Genomic DNA, 17,309 nt, shown 5'->3' with positions numbered 1-17,309 from the left:
AAATCCTTCTGAGGGCAATCCAATCCACCTAAGTAATTTACCTTCCAAGGACTGTGTAAAGAATTGGTAAGAAATATATCTACATCCAATTGAAATCCAGCCTGCCTGGACATCTTCTGAGAAGATTCATTTAGCAGAGTGAATTATTTTGAAAAGTAAGGCTGTTGCAGGAGAAGGAATGATCCACATCTCTTGTACATTACCACCTAATAAAATAATTGTTCAGGAAGTGGGCAACAGTCCCAGGTCATCATCCACTCAAGAGAGGGTGAATTCACATTGGTTTTATCTCAGCTAAGTGTCCCAGGCAGCAGACTTGAGGACATTCTGCAAAGGCAAGGAAAGACACCTCTCTTTGTCTTGCTCTTTGAAGTTGAATTGCTGTACAGCCAAAAACCCCCAAAACTCTGAAGTAAGAAGGAGGAAGGCAAATAAATAGTATGATTTCTTCAAAAGCTACAGCTGAATCTAGGGTTCCAGGGGGAAAATTACAGAAATCAAACACTCCCTTTGCCTGAAGCACTGCTGGCACCATTCACGGAATCACAGAGTGGTTGAGATTGGAAGGGACCTCTGGAGGTCATCTGATCCAACCACTTTGCCCAAGCATGGCCACCCAGAGCCAGTTGCCCAGGAGCATGTCCAGACAGCTTTTGGAGATCTCCAAGGATGGAAAGTCCACAACCTCTCTGGTCAAACTGCTCCAGTTCTCAGTCACCCTCACAGTGAAAAAGTGTGTCCTGATGTTCGGAAGGAACCTCCTGTGTTTCAGTTTGTGCCCATTGCCTCTTGTTCTGCCACTGGGCACCACTGCAAAGAGCCTGGCTCTGTCTTCTTTGCTCCCTGTCTTCAGGTATTGATGAGATCCCCTCTGAGCCTTCTCTTCTCCAGCTCTCTCAGCCTTCTCCCATATAACAGATGCTCCAGTCCTTAATCATTGTTGCCATTCATTGGACTCTCTCCTGTATGTCCATGTCTCTCTTGTACTGGGGAGTCCAGAACTGGACACTACTCCAAATGTGGCCTCACCAGTGCTGAGCAGAGGGGAAGGATCAGCTCCCTTGACTGGCTGGTTACTCTCCTCCTAACGCAGCCCAGGATACCACTAGATTTCTTTGCCACAAGGGCACATTGCTGGCTCGTGTTCCACCAGGGCCTTTTCTGCAAAGCTGCTCCCCAGCTGGTCAGTCCCATCTGTACTGATGTCTGGAGTTGTTCCTCCCCAGGTGCAGGATTTAGCACTTCTCCTTGTTGAACTTCATGAGGTTCCTGACAACCCGCTTCTGCAGCTTGCTAAGATCCGTCTGGATGGCAGCACGACTCTCGGCATATCAGCCGCTCCTCCCAGTTTTGTGTCATCAGCAAACTCGCTGACAGCATGCACTGCCCCATCATCCAGATCATTAATGAAGATGTTAAACAGGACTGGATCTAGTATTGACCCCCAGGGTACAACACTAGTCACTGGCCTCCAAGCAGACTTTGTGCTACTGATCACTACCCTCTGGGCCCATTTGTTCAGCCAGTTTTCAATCCACCTCACAGTCTGCTCATCCAGCCCATGCTTCATCAGCTTGTGTGTAACAGCCCCTGTGTGTAAAGGGCCCAACTTCAACACAAAGGACAGAGTATGTTGCAACCCAGACTACTTCTTTGGCTAGTAAGTAGGAGATCTGCCTATAGAAAATAGAGCGTTTGGATCCCCTTCAGCAGATGAGGGCCTAGGGCTCAATTTTCCTACTTACTGGACAAGTAGCTCTAGCTACTATTTTCAGAAGCAAAAGGTGGGCATTACTATTGTTGCAGTTAGTTAGGGTCCCTGTTTTGCATTAGGTTTTCAGATTTATCTGAGGAGCTGCTAGAATTCCAGCTCTCCGTGCAAACCTGTATCTCAGGAGGGTTCCAGGTGGAAGGCAAGTGCTGTATCCCTAGAACAGGTACACCAGCAGCTTTCAGACCTAACAAGGCATCTCCTCCTCCCACAGGTTTGGACAATGCTAAGAAGTAGGTGTGCACCAGGTCACTGTTTGGGACAGAGATCCATAGGTGGGGATATAGGCAGAAGGGGTTCTACCCTGCGTTATGGTCCCTTCCACAGAAACTACTTGGTTTTGCTACAAAATAAAGTTTTACATAAATCTAAAAAAGAAAACCATAGTAAAAAAATGCTTTGTGCTCAGTTTCTGCCAGCACTCATCCTAAACATTATTTTCAGTCTGTCTCAGGAAGCATTTTTTATAAACTTTGAGGCTATGACAGTGCAAAACAGGAGAAAAAAAATGAAAAGGACACACAAGACAAAAAGAGAAATGAGGGAGGAGTTTGCTCGGTGCCACACTCCTAAAATACAGCAGTAGAAAGACATGTACCAATAAGAAATAAAGCAATTACATAAAGAGAATCTATTACTACTTTAATTACCTAGCATATAAGTTCTTGTTCTCAAAGCAGTAAAGATGAACTCCTACTACGAAGAACCTTAAGAAATTGTTCCAAGTATTCTGTACTAGTACATGCAGAATTAAAAATAGATGCAGATTTAAAAATATTTAGATGGTTATTTGTGAATTTTAGAATATAATCCGTAGCAACATTGATGAGATACTAGAAGTTCCACTCTGTTAAAGCTAGGAATGTATTTTGTAAGCACTAAAGTGTGTATTTATTCTTTTTATATTTTTTAAAGTTTAAGAAATATACCACAGTAAAAAAATCAGTCCCAAAATCATGACTACAAGAAAACTACATTCCATTCAAAAATAAAGAAAAATTATAATGATGACTCTAAAGAAGGCTTTTCCAACTTCATAGGAACACACTCCAATGATTGCTACACAGCTGTGCTAAACACTGATCTAGTCAGTACTTCACTGGCTAGGAGACTAGTAGTTGCAGAAAACCAACATGCTTCAAAGATGATTATCGACATCAACAAAACCAAGCAAAATAACCACTACAAGATGATATGCCTAATCAGAACTGTCTGACAGAGAAGGAATTGTAAGTCAAAGACAAATCAATAATGAATTACAGATGCTACACTGGCATAAGCATTTAAAAAACAAACAAACAAACAAAACAAAACAAAAAACTTTTAAAAGTAAATAGTTTTATTAGTCAAAAAGTTTTTGCAACAGCTCTATGAATATGGCTTTAATTTTGGAGTATATACTCATTCATGAGAATACCAAATCCTGTGTGGCATGTGAAGATAAGCATACATTAAATTGTTTACAGGAAAGAGCTTAAGGCACTTAAAAATAAAGCTCTATTCTTTCTTTTCTGTAGACTTAACCGCTAGCAACATGTAATAAAAGCTCACTGCTCATGAAGTGTAAAGACTTCATGAAATAAAATTAGTAGTTCAAAACACAGGCTTTCCACTTGTCTGCATCAAATGTAGAATACAAGTTTTACATATAACGGTATGACTAATTAAATAATATCCTCTAGTTATTGACTGGCTACTTAGATTCACCAAACATAACTACATAGTAACAAAAAAACAGTAAAAGTTGTGGTAAGCTTAGATAACAGTATGTCAAGAAACAACTGCTTCCAGATCATATAGGCAGCAGCATTTCAAACACGTGCAACTATAAAAGAACCAAGCAAAAAGGGAGAAAAGCAATGTCACCACAGAGCAGCTGTCAATACTGAATTTGATTACACTGCTCCAAGTAAAAACTGCTAATAGGTTTTCCTACTTTGTGGGCTACTCAAAAAAAAATTAAAAAAAAAAATCAGCTAATACCAAGATCAGAACAAAGATCATGGTTGTCCCCAGGTAGGATATGCAAAGTCCCTTCCAGCCTAGGAAAGAATCAATTTATGAAATGTTTTTAATAAAATTAAGAGTTCATTTCAACAGAAGATCCAGTGGCAGGGTGGGGAGGAGGGAGCAACCATGAGTTGATGTGAACACTGACTTTATGTGGGAGCAGCTACCCTTCTTCTGGGTATTAAATTATTTTCTAGATCTTTGCTAAGAGTTTGTAAGAAAAATGAAAAGATAGTATGAGTGGAAACACGGTCTTGGTTAAAGTACAGAACACTTCAAATGGTGCAAAAACTCTGGCAGGGAGATGAAGAACAATCTGCTATATAAAAAAGAAAAAGAAAAGAAAAAAGGAAAAAGCCTATTAAGTTTATCAAACACTTCCCATTGTCTTTACTTACAATTTGGCAAAGCTCTAACAGTGTCTGCTGATATTCTACATATGTTGGTTCACTATTTCTGGGGGGACACAAGACAGAAGAGGCTGCATTTCAGCCAAAATAGTTCAGATATTTCCAAGAACAAGGAAATTTTTTTATCATATTCATTTAACTAGGTCCAGCAATCCCACACTTTTTTAGCAAGGAATTGGAACTTAAAAGCATTGGGAAATCATAAAAACATTTTTGAATTATGCTTGTGCCTAAAATACCACATACCACCACATATTCCACCACAGTGGGATACAGTGCTAAAAGATCAGGCATAAGAAATCTGGACACAATGCCAAGTTACAAGCCTTTGAAAAATTCTAGTTCCACATGCTCACCAGAAAGCTTAAGCAGCCAAAGATCCTGTCCACACTCAGTAAGCAATCCTCACGCTGTACCCATACCTACCTTTCCCCCCCCCTTCTAGCATTCATCACACAGTAAGTCACACCTGCTAAAATAGCAGAAAACTAAGCAAAAAAAATGTATTTGTGCTACGTTAGCAAATGCAAGCAACTTACTATGTGATTTACAGGCATCTGAGTTGGTGAAATAGAGGAAAGGACTGGGAAGAGACCTCCATGACATTTCTTCCCAGCTGTGAGCTGTTAATTTCATTCCGTCCTGATGCTATGCTGCATCTCCTTCCACCTTCTCCAATAACAATTAGCAGCCGGTTATTTGACACGCCAGCTGCTAGTTACTACATGTCAGAGACCAGGGTGGTGACTCAGCAGGTTACAACCCTGTTCATGCCTTATGTGGTTGTCACTATACTTATATGTGACTAAATAGCTCTCTGGCCGTTTACTTAAGAGATCGCACATGTAATAGTGATGAACGAACATTCCCAAGTGAAAGTCACATCATAAATTCAGAAGTGCTTCACTTAAAGATACCTATAAAAGCTAAAATCCGATGACTAAAATAGCATGAACAGAACTGTTGTCTTCAACTATTTAAAAAACAGATTCACCAAAGCCAGATTTCTTGCAGGAAGGGGCAATCTCAATGAAGGTCTCATTAAATAAATAAAAAATTGTGTAACTCAGTTGATGAAACAAGGCTTTCTCAATACCAAAACCTCTGGTTTTCCATTTTCGTGTTGAAATTTAAGCTGTTTGGAAGAGCTATGGTTTAAAAATTCAAAGAAGTCAGAGGAAAAAAATTACCTAAAGTAACTTTTCCCCATACTCTACTTAGGACTATTTCTTCAACACTCTTCTTCCCCATTTTGGGACAGGAAAACTTTTTTCCATTCAGATCCAATTCTAAGATTGTTTTTAATTACACAAATACATACTTCTGCATGCAGTGTAGCTGTTACACTATGAATAAAGAACATGGTACATCTATAAAAGGAAAGGCAGTATGCCTTTAGCCTATATAAAACATAAGCCCAGTCATCTTCAAAATTTTCTAACATCTTTGCTGGAACATGACAGGGCATCCTTTCCTACTATGTCTGACACTCTTCTAACAACTATGAAAGAGGAAAAAGGCCAAATACCTATTGCTGTCTTATCTAGACTTTAGTAGCAATTGCTACAGCTCTGCCATGCCAGGTACCATATGGAGAGACAGACCTTGCCCTGTCCAAGATCAGCCAAGGCTGAATCCCAGTAGCCCGACCGAGCCTGTGCTCAGCTCCACTGGGCCACCTGCCTGCGATGTTATGGACAGATGCAATTGGAAAAGCCATAACCATCACTTTTCAGAACTCCAGGATTCAAACCCATCAGCTTTTACACAAATTCCACAGGGAAACTTCAGTCTCCTTCCCAGATAAGAGGGTGTAGAAGCATCAGCTTCCAGGATTGGTCAGGACTCCATCAAGGGCAAGTACCAGTGAGCATCAGAAGAGGAAAACGGAGGTTTCTCTACATAGGTCAGAAAAGAGAATGACATGTAAGGAGGAAGCAGTAAATGTGAGGGACAGCTAATGGTTTTTCCTAGCTCTCTAATGCCTATAAATCAGGCACTGACAAGCTCATCCATGGGAAAAATGACAGACACTGTAGTGAAAGGTCCTGAACACACTGGTTTCATAACCCACAGTCCTTAACTGAGCTAAAAATAGTCAGTTGAACCTCAGAGCAGGATGAATAAGATCTAAAATTTTAACATTTAAGTAGAATTTGATTTAAACAGGATTTAGGCACATTTTCTTTTGAAATATAAACCTATTTAAATTTGAAATTATGACAGCCTACCTTACAACATAATGCTATCATAATCTACTAAAATCACTTAAATAAATTCAAACAATATGTATTTATTGAGAAAACAGAAACCACTAAGCTTGCAAACACATCTGAAGGAGCAGCACGGAGCAGAGTCCCTTGAAATGCTGTGCCAACTTTTAACTGCAGAAACTTGTTCTTAAAATGCCATAGTGGGGAAAAGAGGAAGAAAAAGAAAAAAAAAACCCACAAAAGCTGTATTCATCAAGTTCAACAACTTGTTAATTTAAAAGCTGCAAATCAACTGGAAACTGAAAAAGCAGCAAAGTTGTTTTCCTCTTTCAGTCTCTAAATAACAAAAAAGAAAAAAGTCACAAAAGGATAAGATACACTTGTTCTAAAATTCTGAAGGACATAGTGACCAGGAAAAGTCAGTTCAGTTAATAACTGCTGATAACAGTTATTTTGTTTAGTATAGGCTAGAGTTACAGATGCAAAATGTGTTTTGATAACCGCTTTCTTTTGTTATAGAACAATATTTAACAGCATACTGAATATTAATACATTTTAATATAAAACATGGTACATTGTATTTTTACCTAAATGCAGCTTGAATCTAATACAGAAAAATAATTAATCCATATCTAGTAAATAGAATATAGTTCATTATTCTCTGAACAAGCATAACAAATAAGCCCCAAAATATACGTTAAGGTATACAATGCTCAGCTAGATAAAAAAAAGCTACAAAAATATTTGTTTGCTAATTAATATATTATACCTCATAATAAAAACTTAATTTTTAGGCAAAAAGCTTACAGCTACAAAAACAAAACAAGATTTCATTTATTTTTTCATATTGGTCCCTTTTTTCATTTTAACCGCATGATTATATCTGATTTGATAACGATCATGGAAAGAAAGGCCAGGCCATCGATATCTCTAGAACCGAACGTTGGTGATACTTCCAGAGACAACTGCAGCTCTCACAGTGGCACTGTCATTCCTTGTTCTTTTTTCACTGAGAAAGAAAAATCAGTCAAGCTAGGGCTTAAGCAGGCTTCACATACAGGTCTGGACTTGGAGCTTTCTTCTTAGGCTGTGTCTGAAGGACCACAAAGGGGCTACAAGAGTCTACTTTCAGAGAAGATTTTGTGTCAGACATTTTCAGTTAGTAAAACATTATTAGATAGGAAGGCTGCCTTTGTGCCCCTTCCTTGAGCACAGTCACTCAAAGATGGAGAACACAATGCCTCTGCCACAGTAAGCAACTAGGTGAAAAAAATGGAAGGGCGTGCAGCAGGATCCACTCATTGAGCTTTAAAGAAATGTAGAACTCTCATTGAGAGAGGGTGGCCAGATCCAAATCTCTTCGATTTGCCAGATTCGGGTGGTTTTAACCTGAAGTTTGTGCAGAATACACACCTGTCAAAAAATCAAAAGGAAGATTTCCTATACTACTTCAGAGCCCAAGTTCAGCCTTGCCTCTTAAATAAAATCAATTCCAGATGTTTCAGAGTAAAACACATGTCCACTTAAATAATGTTAGTAAACTGTGTTTCGCAAAAAAGCAAATAAAAACTTTCCTGGACTGTTCAAGGAATCAGCTACAGCCCCAAAACACCAGATATAATTATAATCCCTGTGCTACTGCAGTGCTGCCAGTGTTACGAGAACGCAGAGAACAATACAGGTAGTCCTGAGCTCCCACAGACACAAGACGGAAAGAGAACAAAGCGAGCATAAAAGCTCACTTTCGTACTTTCTTATCACTCAGAAAAGATGACTATGACCCTCCAGCTTACCTGTACACATAATACACCATTCTGAAAAAGAGATTTAATCATATATTCTAGAAAACATTATAAACTCAGACTCATTATGGACTCAGCTAATAGTGAGTTTTGCACTTAACACTACTATTGCATCACTTATTCTTGGTTTTAGGAGTTAATTTGGAATATAGACAATACCTACACACCATTTCATCTCATATTTTTTCCACAGTGATTAAGAAGTTTTCTTATACTGGCACTATCAAATATCCTTCTCCATATTGATCTCAACCTTATATAAATGTAAAGAGTATACATTAAGTCCTCTTTAAACAGTTTGTTTTCCATTTTCTTTGGTTATTTTTTTATATTTTCTTGTGAAGGTTCTCCAGTATTCCACACCTTTCCTGAAGTGCGGACACAACATCCAAATAGTCAGAGCTAGATTTACAGAAGTGAGCTACAGTCTCCATTGCATTAATGCAGTGAATGTATAACATGACAGAGAAACCTCTGCACAGCTAACCTTCAGCTATTCCTTACCACCTTTCACTGCTGGATGCTAAACACCTCATGTACCTTGTTACTGGAACATAAGATCACTACCAGATGCTTACTTGCTATTCCTACTACTGCACATCTAAGCTGAACATTAGCCCTTTTTCCCCCAACAGAGGACATGGTCATCTAAAATGGTCTTTACATTACTACCTCCCAAGAGTTTTTTGTCTTGTTGAGCATCCTCTGTATTCTTTGATCCCAAATATATTTATCTTGGTGTTGACCTGCATAGGACAATTGCCAATCACTCACACAATTCAGAGTGTCTTGTAAAGGTCATATATCCTGGTTTTCTTTTGTTTACTACCTATACTGCAAACCTTGCTAACAATATGTTTATATCTTAGTCAAAACTGCTAGCTGAAACATGGCACGGTAGTATGAAACCAGGCTTCATGGGACCTACAAAAACCAGCTACACTTTGTCATCTCCTAGTATGACATTTTTAAAATGAAAATGTTCCTTATAAGCACCAAATAATGCAAAAAAATTACCAGACTTACATGATTATTATAGAAAAAAATAAAGATCTTCAATGTGCAATACTGAGACCTCTGTGATATAAACCTAAAGCTTCTCCCCCTCCCCATTTTTATCCTTTTCGAAACCTGTTTTGTTACCGATTAGTCTCTGACAGAAAAATCGGAAATGACCATTCCGTTCTTTTGCCCAATACATGAAACTGTCCTCAAGCATGAAAACATTCTCTTGCCCACTATCTTAACTCACAGATAGAGGCTATAAGTTGGATTTCAACTATTTTAGATAATCATCTTCAAAAGACAACAGTCACATGGTCCATTATAGATGAGAAGTTCAGTGCAGCTTCCCCAGTTTAGGCCTGAGTGTGTGTAGGTGATACTCATGATGGATGTGCACACAAACATAATACAAAATTATTTTTTCCCAGGAGGCAGAAACTGTGCAAGCACAGGGCCAGCATATTTAAATCTGATATATCACTTTGAGAAAATTTGAGTGAATACAGACAATTTAAGCAGCCAGCAGTGAGGAAAAGAGCTCTTACTGCACTTGATGAGTGCATATATTGCAAAAATTGAGAACTCTTACCATTGCACACACAAAGAAAACCACTGCCAAGTATCTGTATCATATTCTTCCCAAAAAGACACAAACACAATCAGCTAAATCGTAAGTTTCAATTCTTATTGTCTCATAGACTTGAAAGAAAGAAACTGAAAGGAGTTGCTTGGCCTGGAGAGACACAGAAGCATGCACTGCCTCAAGTCTGGGATGAACAAGGCCAGGCTGGATAGGGCTTTGGGGCTTGCAACAGTGGAGGCTGTCCCTGCCCATGGCAGGGGAGATTGAACTAGATGATCTTTAATGTCCCTTCCAACCCAAACCATTCTGTGATTCTATAACATCTGGAGAGATGTGAATGCAAGTACACATCACCACTGGTAAAGATCCAGTTGAGTAATCCAGGGGAAGAATTTCAAACCTTCCCATGCTCTCTATTAACAAAAACGAGCAGAGGGACCTCTACTAAAACCAGAAACCAACCAACCAGCCAAGCAGACCCAACAACGTTTCACTTACCGCAGCTGCAGAACGGGAGTTGTGCTTAACAGGGACCTCTGCCTCCCCACGACAGCTAAGGGATGTCTCAAAATAGGAAGTTACCAGGCTCAGCACAAGTAACACTTTTTCCTGTAATTCTGAAAGACAGAAACCACCGCCCCCAGCACCAGGACTCGCGGGGAGCGGTATCAGCCTCCAGCTGCCTCGTCCCCCCACCGGCGCTGAGCCCCGCCGCCCGCAGGAAACGCTGCCCGGCGAACGGAGATGCCGCCGCGGGGTCTGCCCGGGGCGAATGCCCTGCTTTCCCCGGCTGCCGGCAGCGGGAACCCCCGGAAAGGGGCAGGGCGGGCTGAGGACAGCCCCGCTGAGCCACCGCCTCGGGGACCCGCGCGGGACGAGGGGCGAGGCCTCCAACGCGCTCTCCCCCTCACGCCCCTCCCGATCCCTTAGTGCTGCCCGGGGCCGCGGGGAGCTGAGGTACGGCTGCAGGGCCGCCTCCGCCCGCCCCTCGCACACCCCGCCTGCCGCCCGACCCCACCTGCCGGGCGGGCAGAGGGGCGCGGGGCGGGGGTGGGCTGTGACGGCCAGCTGGGGCGGCCGACGCGGATGCTGACCCAGCCTTGCTGTCCCCAGCAAAGGGACAGCCCGCAGCTCCCGCATGTGTAGATTGTTAGGGTGCATTAGCACAAATCTCACAGTACTTCGAAAAGAGATGAAATAGTCGGCTATATAATAAAGTATACGTCATGCAACATTTTGATGCAGGTGAGCCAATTCTACAACCTCTTTAAAGCGCATAAACATGCACAGCGAAACAAGTGTATTAGGTAACAGCCATCACCCAGGAGCTCTCGCACCAATGTACCTAATGCATTACTTAGGGCATCTGTGAGACAAAACAACTGAAATTATGGTCCCTTTTAAAGCTAACAAATGTATTCCAATTAATGGCTTAGAAGAAAACTGCAGCCACCAGCAACATAAAAGGAGTGAGAATTAGGAGTATTGCAATTAAGAGAGATACTGTGAAGTCAGTAAACAGAAATCCAAAGTCCCCAGTAACGTGTCTCTTGCTAAGCACTGACAGTCCTTTCTAAGCAGATGCTCTCCAAGAACAGATATTGATTAAGATACTAAAATGTAGTATGTCATGCAGGAAGAGATCCATAATAGACAATAAATGCATTTATCCTACACTGGTGTCACAGGCAAGACAAGCTGTAGATCTGGAAACAGAGATTTATTTTAAAACCAGCGATATTTGAGCAGTCAACCTAATCAGTTATCTCACCCACTCAAGCTCAGCAGCCCTTCCCAACAGGGAAGGGAAGGTTGTGCTGGCTCCCTGCTCCACAGCTGCTCACTGTTACCAGCCCCAAGCATTACCAGCCAAGGTCCCCAGGCTCCCACAGCATTTGTCTCCATCTATCTCTCCCATCTCCAGGATCTCTCCCGACTTCCAACATCTTTCTCCCTGCAGGATATTCACCTTCTTTCCGCTCCCAAGCCCCTGGCTCTCCCATGTGATAGTCTACATGCAAATCACAAAGCATGGTGAGCCTACTCACTGACTCATGCCTATTCATTAATGGGAGGATTGGAGAAATGCCCCTGTTGTTTTAGTTCAGGTGTTACAAGAAGTCACAAGCAGCCCACACAGCTGTAGGTAGCAAGCAGCAGGTTTGTAGTCAAGTTCAAAATTCAGTTTCAGACCATCACCATGCAAATGCATCACAATTACTTGTATTAATTACCTGCCAGCATTCACAATTTAAGCTTTTTTTTTTTTTTGGCCTATGTAACTACCCAGTCTGACATCTCCCTGCTGATCCCAGTAAATGAGCAGGCTGGCACAAGCCCTGTGGCTCAGGCCAAGCTGTTGGTGGGATCATGCCCACTTCATTGACTCGTTCCTGCTGCTGTGACTTGTCGGGTTCATGTTTTTGCATGCCTTTGTCCCTCACAGCAGCAATTTGAACACACAAGCTCACCACCCACTCCAACTTTCAGAGCACTTGTTAGCCTTCACCCTCTTTAGCTAATCATCAGAGTCAGCCAGGTAGCCTGTTGATTCCTTTAATATTTTGAATGATACTGCCATCTCCCCATCATCCATGACCTCAGTAGAAGGCTGCACTGTGAACTGCTTTTTGATGTTTCTAAACTCTCTCTGGTATTTAGAAGTACTGTAAATACATTAGCATGTATACCAGTATTTTGAAAACTTCATTTTACTACTAGGTAACACATAAAATAGAAATGGGACTCAACAGAAACAGACCCAAACGGTAACCTAAACTCTCCTTGACATACCAGATTTTTTTGTTCTTTACTAAGCATGAAGGAAAAGGCAGGACTAGACCCTTATTTTTTAAAAAATTTAGACATGTATTCTGGACTTGGTCTAATAGTTGCCTGTGCTGACAGATTAATACATTGTTTTTATTGACTTACTGAAAGATAGCTGCTCAATTTTTGAAAGTGATGAAAAGTTACACCACACCTAACAAAATAGTTAAGCAAGTGCTTAACTTTTAAAAAAACCTCCAGTTATCCTTCTGACTGCCTCAGGACTACTTTTATGCTTAAACTAAAGCTCCCATAGTCTTAAATGTTTTGGTGTGAACTGGACTGTAGCACTTAGGAGATTTCAGGATGCAGAGGGCACTTAATGAAAGCAGCCCTAACTGTTCCATCTACCACCATTTGTAATGACTTGAAAGTAAAGGGAAAAACATCTTACAAAAACATTTACCAAAAGTGATTTGCCACAGAAGACAGGAAACCTTTACAGTGTAACAGAAGTCATGCCAAAAAAAGTGTTTTCATATCCACACCTAACAGATGCTTTTATCCAATTTGCATATGAATGCTCTAAAAGGACAAACTCTTCTGTCCTGAGGGTGAGAGGAAAATGAAGCTGCTATTCCTGAAACATAGGGCAAGAAAGTGCCTTCAAAAGGAAGACTCACTGTTCTCATTGCCCACTCCTCTCTACCAGTGTTCTTTTGGCTGGTGATTCAGGGATGGCTGCTCCAGGGACTGGATGATGTCAGATGCTAGCCCTTTTTGAAGGGAGGTATTTGTGCTGTCCCTGTTGGCAGGATCAGACAGGATGCCGCAGAACTACTGCTAAAAATCTGACCCACATTAATTTGTTACCTTACAGTAGCTCAGTTTTGAAAAGTATTTCTCTTCTGTATTTTGTATAAACACACTCTATAAAGTTAATAATCACTGTATAATTACAGTGAGTCTGTATAAATTAACACTTTGGCGCAGAGAACTGTGTAGGTAAGTGGAAATACGAGGTGCATTTTCACTGCTCAGTCTGCAAACTGACCTGCCAGCATTTAATCATGCAATCTTCATGAAAGCAGGTTTGATGGAAAACAAATATACAGAACTTTACTTCAAGAAGTTGGTTTTAACTGTGAAATACTTGAAGACTCAGTGACATCTTAAGAAAAGTAGGGACACACACACTCCAACAACTATGAAAACATGACACTAAAGCATTTTCTAACCCTCAAGCATTTGGAACTGTAATTTCAGAAAGCACTTAAAAACTCTGCACATTTTGAGCTGCATGTACATCTTCTTTTAATCCATCCAATTGGGATGTAAAACTTGTAAAATCAAAGATAGCTGAGTGCCAGAGTTGCACGAGAAAAGAACCAAAACATTTCAAAATTTCAGGGACAAATTGGTTAGACTCTCATTTAAGAAAGGAAAAAAAAAAAGGTAAGGCACTTCTATTTACATCTCACTTGCTCAGCCATTGCCAATAATTTTAAACAATTTGAAAGTTATGTACTGAAAGCAGTTCTAGGCTAAACATCCCAGCACCCAGGAAACTACAAGCCAGTCAGCCTCACCTCCATCCCTAGAAAGAAAATGGAACAACTTATTCTGGGGGTTATCAATAAGCATGTGGAGGAGAAGGTTAGTAGGAGTGGTCAACATGGATTCCCCAAGGGCAAATCATGCCTGACCAATCTGATAGCCTTCGATGATGGCATGACCAGCTGGGTGGATAAGGGAGAGCAGCAGATGTCACATACCTTGACTTCAGCAAGGCTTCTGACACCATCTGTCATCACATCCTCGTAGGCAAGCTTAGGAAGTGCGGGTTGGATGAGTGGACAGCGAGGTGGGTAGACAACTGGCTGAAAGGCAGAGCCCAGAGGGTTGTGACAAGCAGCGCACAGTCTGGTTGGAGACCTGCAGCCAGTGGTGTGCCCCAAGGGTCAGTGCTTGGTCACATCCTATTCAATATATTCATCAATGACCTGGATGAAGGGACAGAGTGTACCCTCAGCAAGTTTGCTGATGATAAAAAACTGGGAGGAGTGGCCGACACACCAGAAGGCTGCGCTGCCATTCAGCAACATCTGGACAGACTGGAGAGTTGGGCAGAGAGGAACCACGTGAAATTCAACAAGGGAAAGTGTAGGGTCCTGCACCTAGGGAAGAACAATCTCAGGCACCAGTACAGGTTAGGGGTTGACCTGCTGGGAAGCAGCTCTGTGGCGAAGGACCTGGGAGTCCTGCCGGACAAGCAGCTCTCCATGAGCCAGCAGTGTGCCCCTGTGGCCAAGAAGGCCAACGGTATCTTGGGGTGCATTCAGAGGAGCGTGGCCAGCAGGTCAAAGGAGGTTATCCTCCCCCTCTACTCTGCCCTAATGAGGCCACATCTGGAATATTGTGTCCGGTTCTGGGCTCCTCAGTTCAAGAAAGACAGGGAACTACTGGAGAGAGTCCAGCGAAGGGCTACAGAGATGATGAGGGGACTGGAGCCTCTCTCATATGAGGCAAGGCTGAGAGAGCTGGGTCTGCTTAGCCTGGAGAAGAGAAGACTGTGAAGGAAAGACTGAGAAGGGATCTCATCAATGCTTATAAATATCTGAAGGGTGGACGTCTAGAGGATGGGGCCAGACTCTTCTCAGTGGTGCCCGCTGACAGGACAAGTGGTGACAGGCACAAACTGGAACACAGGAAGTTCCATCTGAACATGAGAAAAAACTTTTTTGCTTCAAGGGTGAGAGAGCACTGGGACAGGCTGCCCAGAGAGATTGTGTGGAGTCTCCTTCTCTGGAGATATTCAAAACCCACCTGGACATGATTGTGTGCAACCTGCTCCAGGTGATCCTGGTCTAGCAGGGGGGTTGGAGGAGACGATCTCCAGAGGTCCCTTCCAACCCTTACCAATCTGTGAATCCTACCAGACCAGTCACCAGTTAAATGAAGGCAGAAATGAGTGAATCAGGGATATCTATATGAATGGGCAAAATAGTAATGACCAGGAGAAGCAAAGTGGCCATGTCCACATTAATAATTTCACCAGCATCCTGAAAAGCCATTGCTCAATGCTGTTGGCAAGGAAGAAGTCAAGATGCATGTGGCAGTCATAGAATCATAGAATGGTTTGGGTTGGAAGGGACCTTAAAGATCATCTAGTTCCAACCCCCCTGCTGCGGGCAGGGACACCCTCCACTAGACCACATTGCCCAAAGCCTCATCCAGCCTGGTCTTAAACACTTCCAGGGATGGGGCACCCACAACTTCTCTGGGCAACCTGTGCCAGTGCCTCACCACCCTCACAGGGAAGAATTTCTTCCTAACATCCAATCTAAATCGACCCTCCTTCAGGTTAAACCCATTACCCCTTGTCCTGTCACTACACTCCCTGATAAACAGTCCCTCACCATCTTTCTTGTAGGGCCCCTTCAGGTACTGGTAAGCCGCAATTAGATCTCCCCGGAGCCACCTTTTCTCCAGGCTGAACAATCCCAACTGTCTCAGCCTGACCTCACAGGAGAGGTGCTCCAGCCTGCCCATCAGCTTCGTGGCCCTCCTCTGGACTCGCTCCAACAGCTCCATGTCTCTCCTGTACTGGGGCCCCCAGAGCTGGACGCAGTACTCCAGGTGGGGTCTCACCAGAGCAGAGTAGAGGGGCAGAATCACCTCCCTCGACCTGCTGGTCACGCTGCTTTTGATGCAGCCCAGGACACGGTTGGCTTTCGGGGCTGCAAGCGCACACTGCCAGCTCATGTTGAGCTTCTCATCAATCAACACCCCCAAGTCCTTCTCCTCAGGGCTGCTTTCAATCCATTCCTCGCCCAGCCTATAGTAGCGCTTGGGATTGCGCCGACCCATGTGCAGGACCTTGCACTTGGCCTTGTTGAACTTCATGCAGTTCGCACGGGCCCACCTCTCCAGCCTGTCAAGGTCCCTCTGGATGGCATCCCTTCCCTCCAGCGTGTTGACCACACCACACAGCTTGGTGTCGCCGGCAAACTTGCTGAGGGTGCACTCAATCTCACTGTCCATGTCGCTGACGAAGATGTTAAACAGTGCCGGTCCCAGTACTGACCCCTGAGGAGCACCACTCGTCACCGTTCTCCACTTGGACACTGAGCTGTTGACCGCAACCCTTTGAGTGCCACCATCCAGCCAATTCCTTATCCACTGAGTGGTCCATCCATTGAATCCATGTCCCTCCAATTTAGAGACAAGGATGTCATGCAGGACAGCGTCAAATGCCTTGCACAAGTCCAGGCAGATGATGTCAGCTGCCCTTCCCTTGTCCACCGATGCTGTAACCCCATCATAGAAGGCCACCAAGTTTGTCAGCCACGATTTGCCCTTAGTGAAGCCGTGTTGGCTGTCACCTATCACCTCCTTGTTTTCCATGTGCCTGAGCATAGTCTCCAGGAGGGTCTGCTCCATAATCTTGCCAGGCACAGAGGTGAGACTGACCAGCCTGTAGTTCCCTGGGTCTTCCTTTTTTCCCTTCTTAAAAGTGGGGGTTATGTTCCCCCTCTTCCAGTTGGCGGGAACTTCGCCAGACTGCCAGGACTTTTCAAATATGATGGCGAGTGGCCTGGCCACTTCATCCGCCAGCTCCCTCAAGACCTGTGGATGCAACTCATCAGGTCCCATGGACTTGTGCACCTTCAGGTTCCTTAGATATTCTCAAATCTGATCTTCTCCTACAGTGGGCGGTTCTGCACATATGTTGAGAAGCACTGC

The 17,309-nt window shown here is 43.0% G+C and overlaps 1 protein-coding gene across 3 annotated transcripts in view; it reads right to left on the bottom strand.

Moving 5' to 3' along the window:
* IL31RA (interleukin 31 receptor A) overlaps window positions 1-10,713 on the bottom strand; it is a 36,953-nt gene extending 26,240 nt beyond the window's left edge. For 2 of the 3 annotated variants that reach the window (XM_054810569.1, XM_054810570.1), the window contains exon 1: window positions 4,731-4,848. In XM_054810569.1, coding sequence (XP_054666544.1) covers window positions 4,731-4,748 — 18 coding nt within the window. In that variant the 5' untranslated portion in view covers window positions 4,749-4,848. Of the gene's footprint in view, window positions 1-4,730; window positions 4,849-10,292 lie in introns of those variants that run through there. The other variant, XM_054810571.1, reaches the window with a different exon arrangement.
* Between the last annotated feature and the right edge of the window lie 6,596 nt (window positions 10,714-17,309).

This window comes from Grus americana, chromosome Z (assembly GCF_028858705.1).
Source record: "Grus americana isolate bGruAme1 chromosome Z, bGruAme1.mat, whole genome shotgun sequence".
Classification (NCBI taxonomy): Eukaryota; Metazoa; Chordata; class Aves; order Gruiformes; family Gruidae; genus Grus; species Grus americana.
Note: the sequence above shows the minus strand (reverse complement) of the source record. Positions and strands in the feature narration are given on the sequence as shown.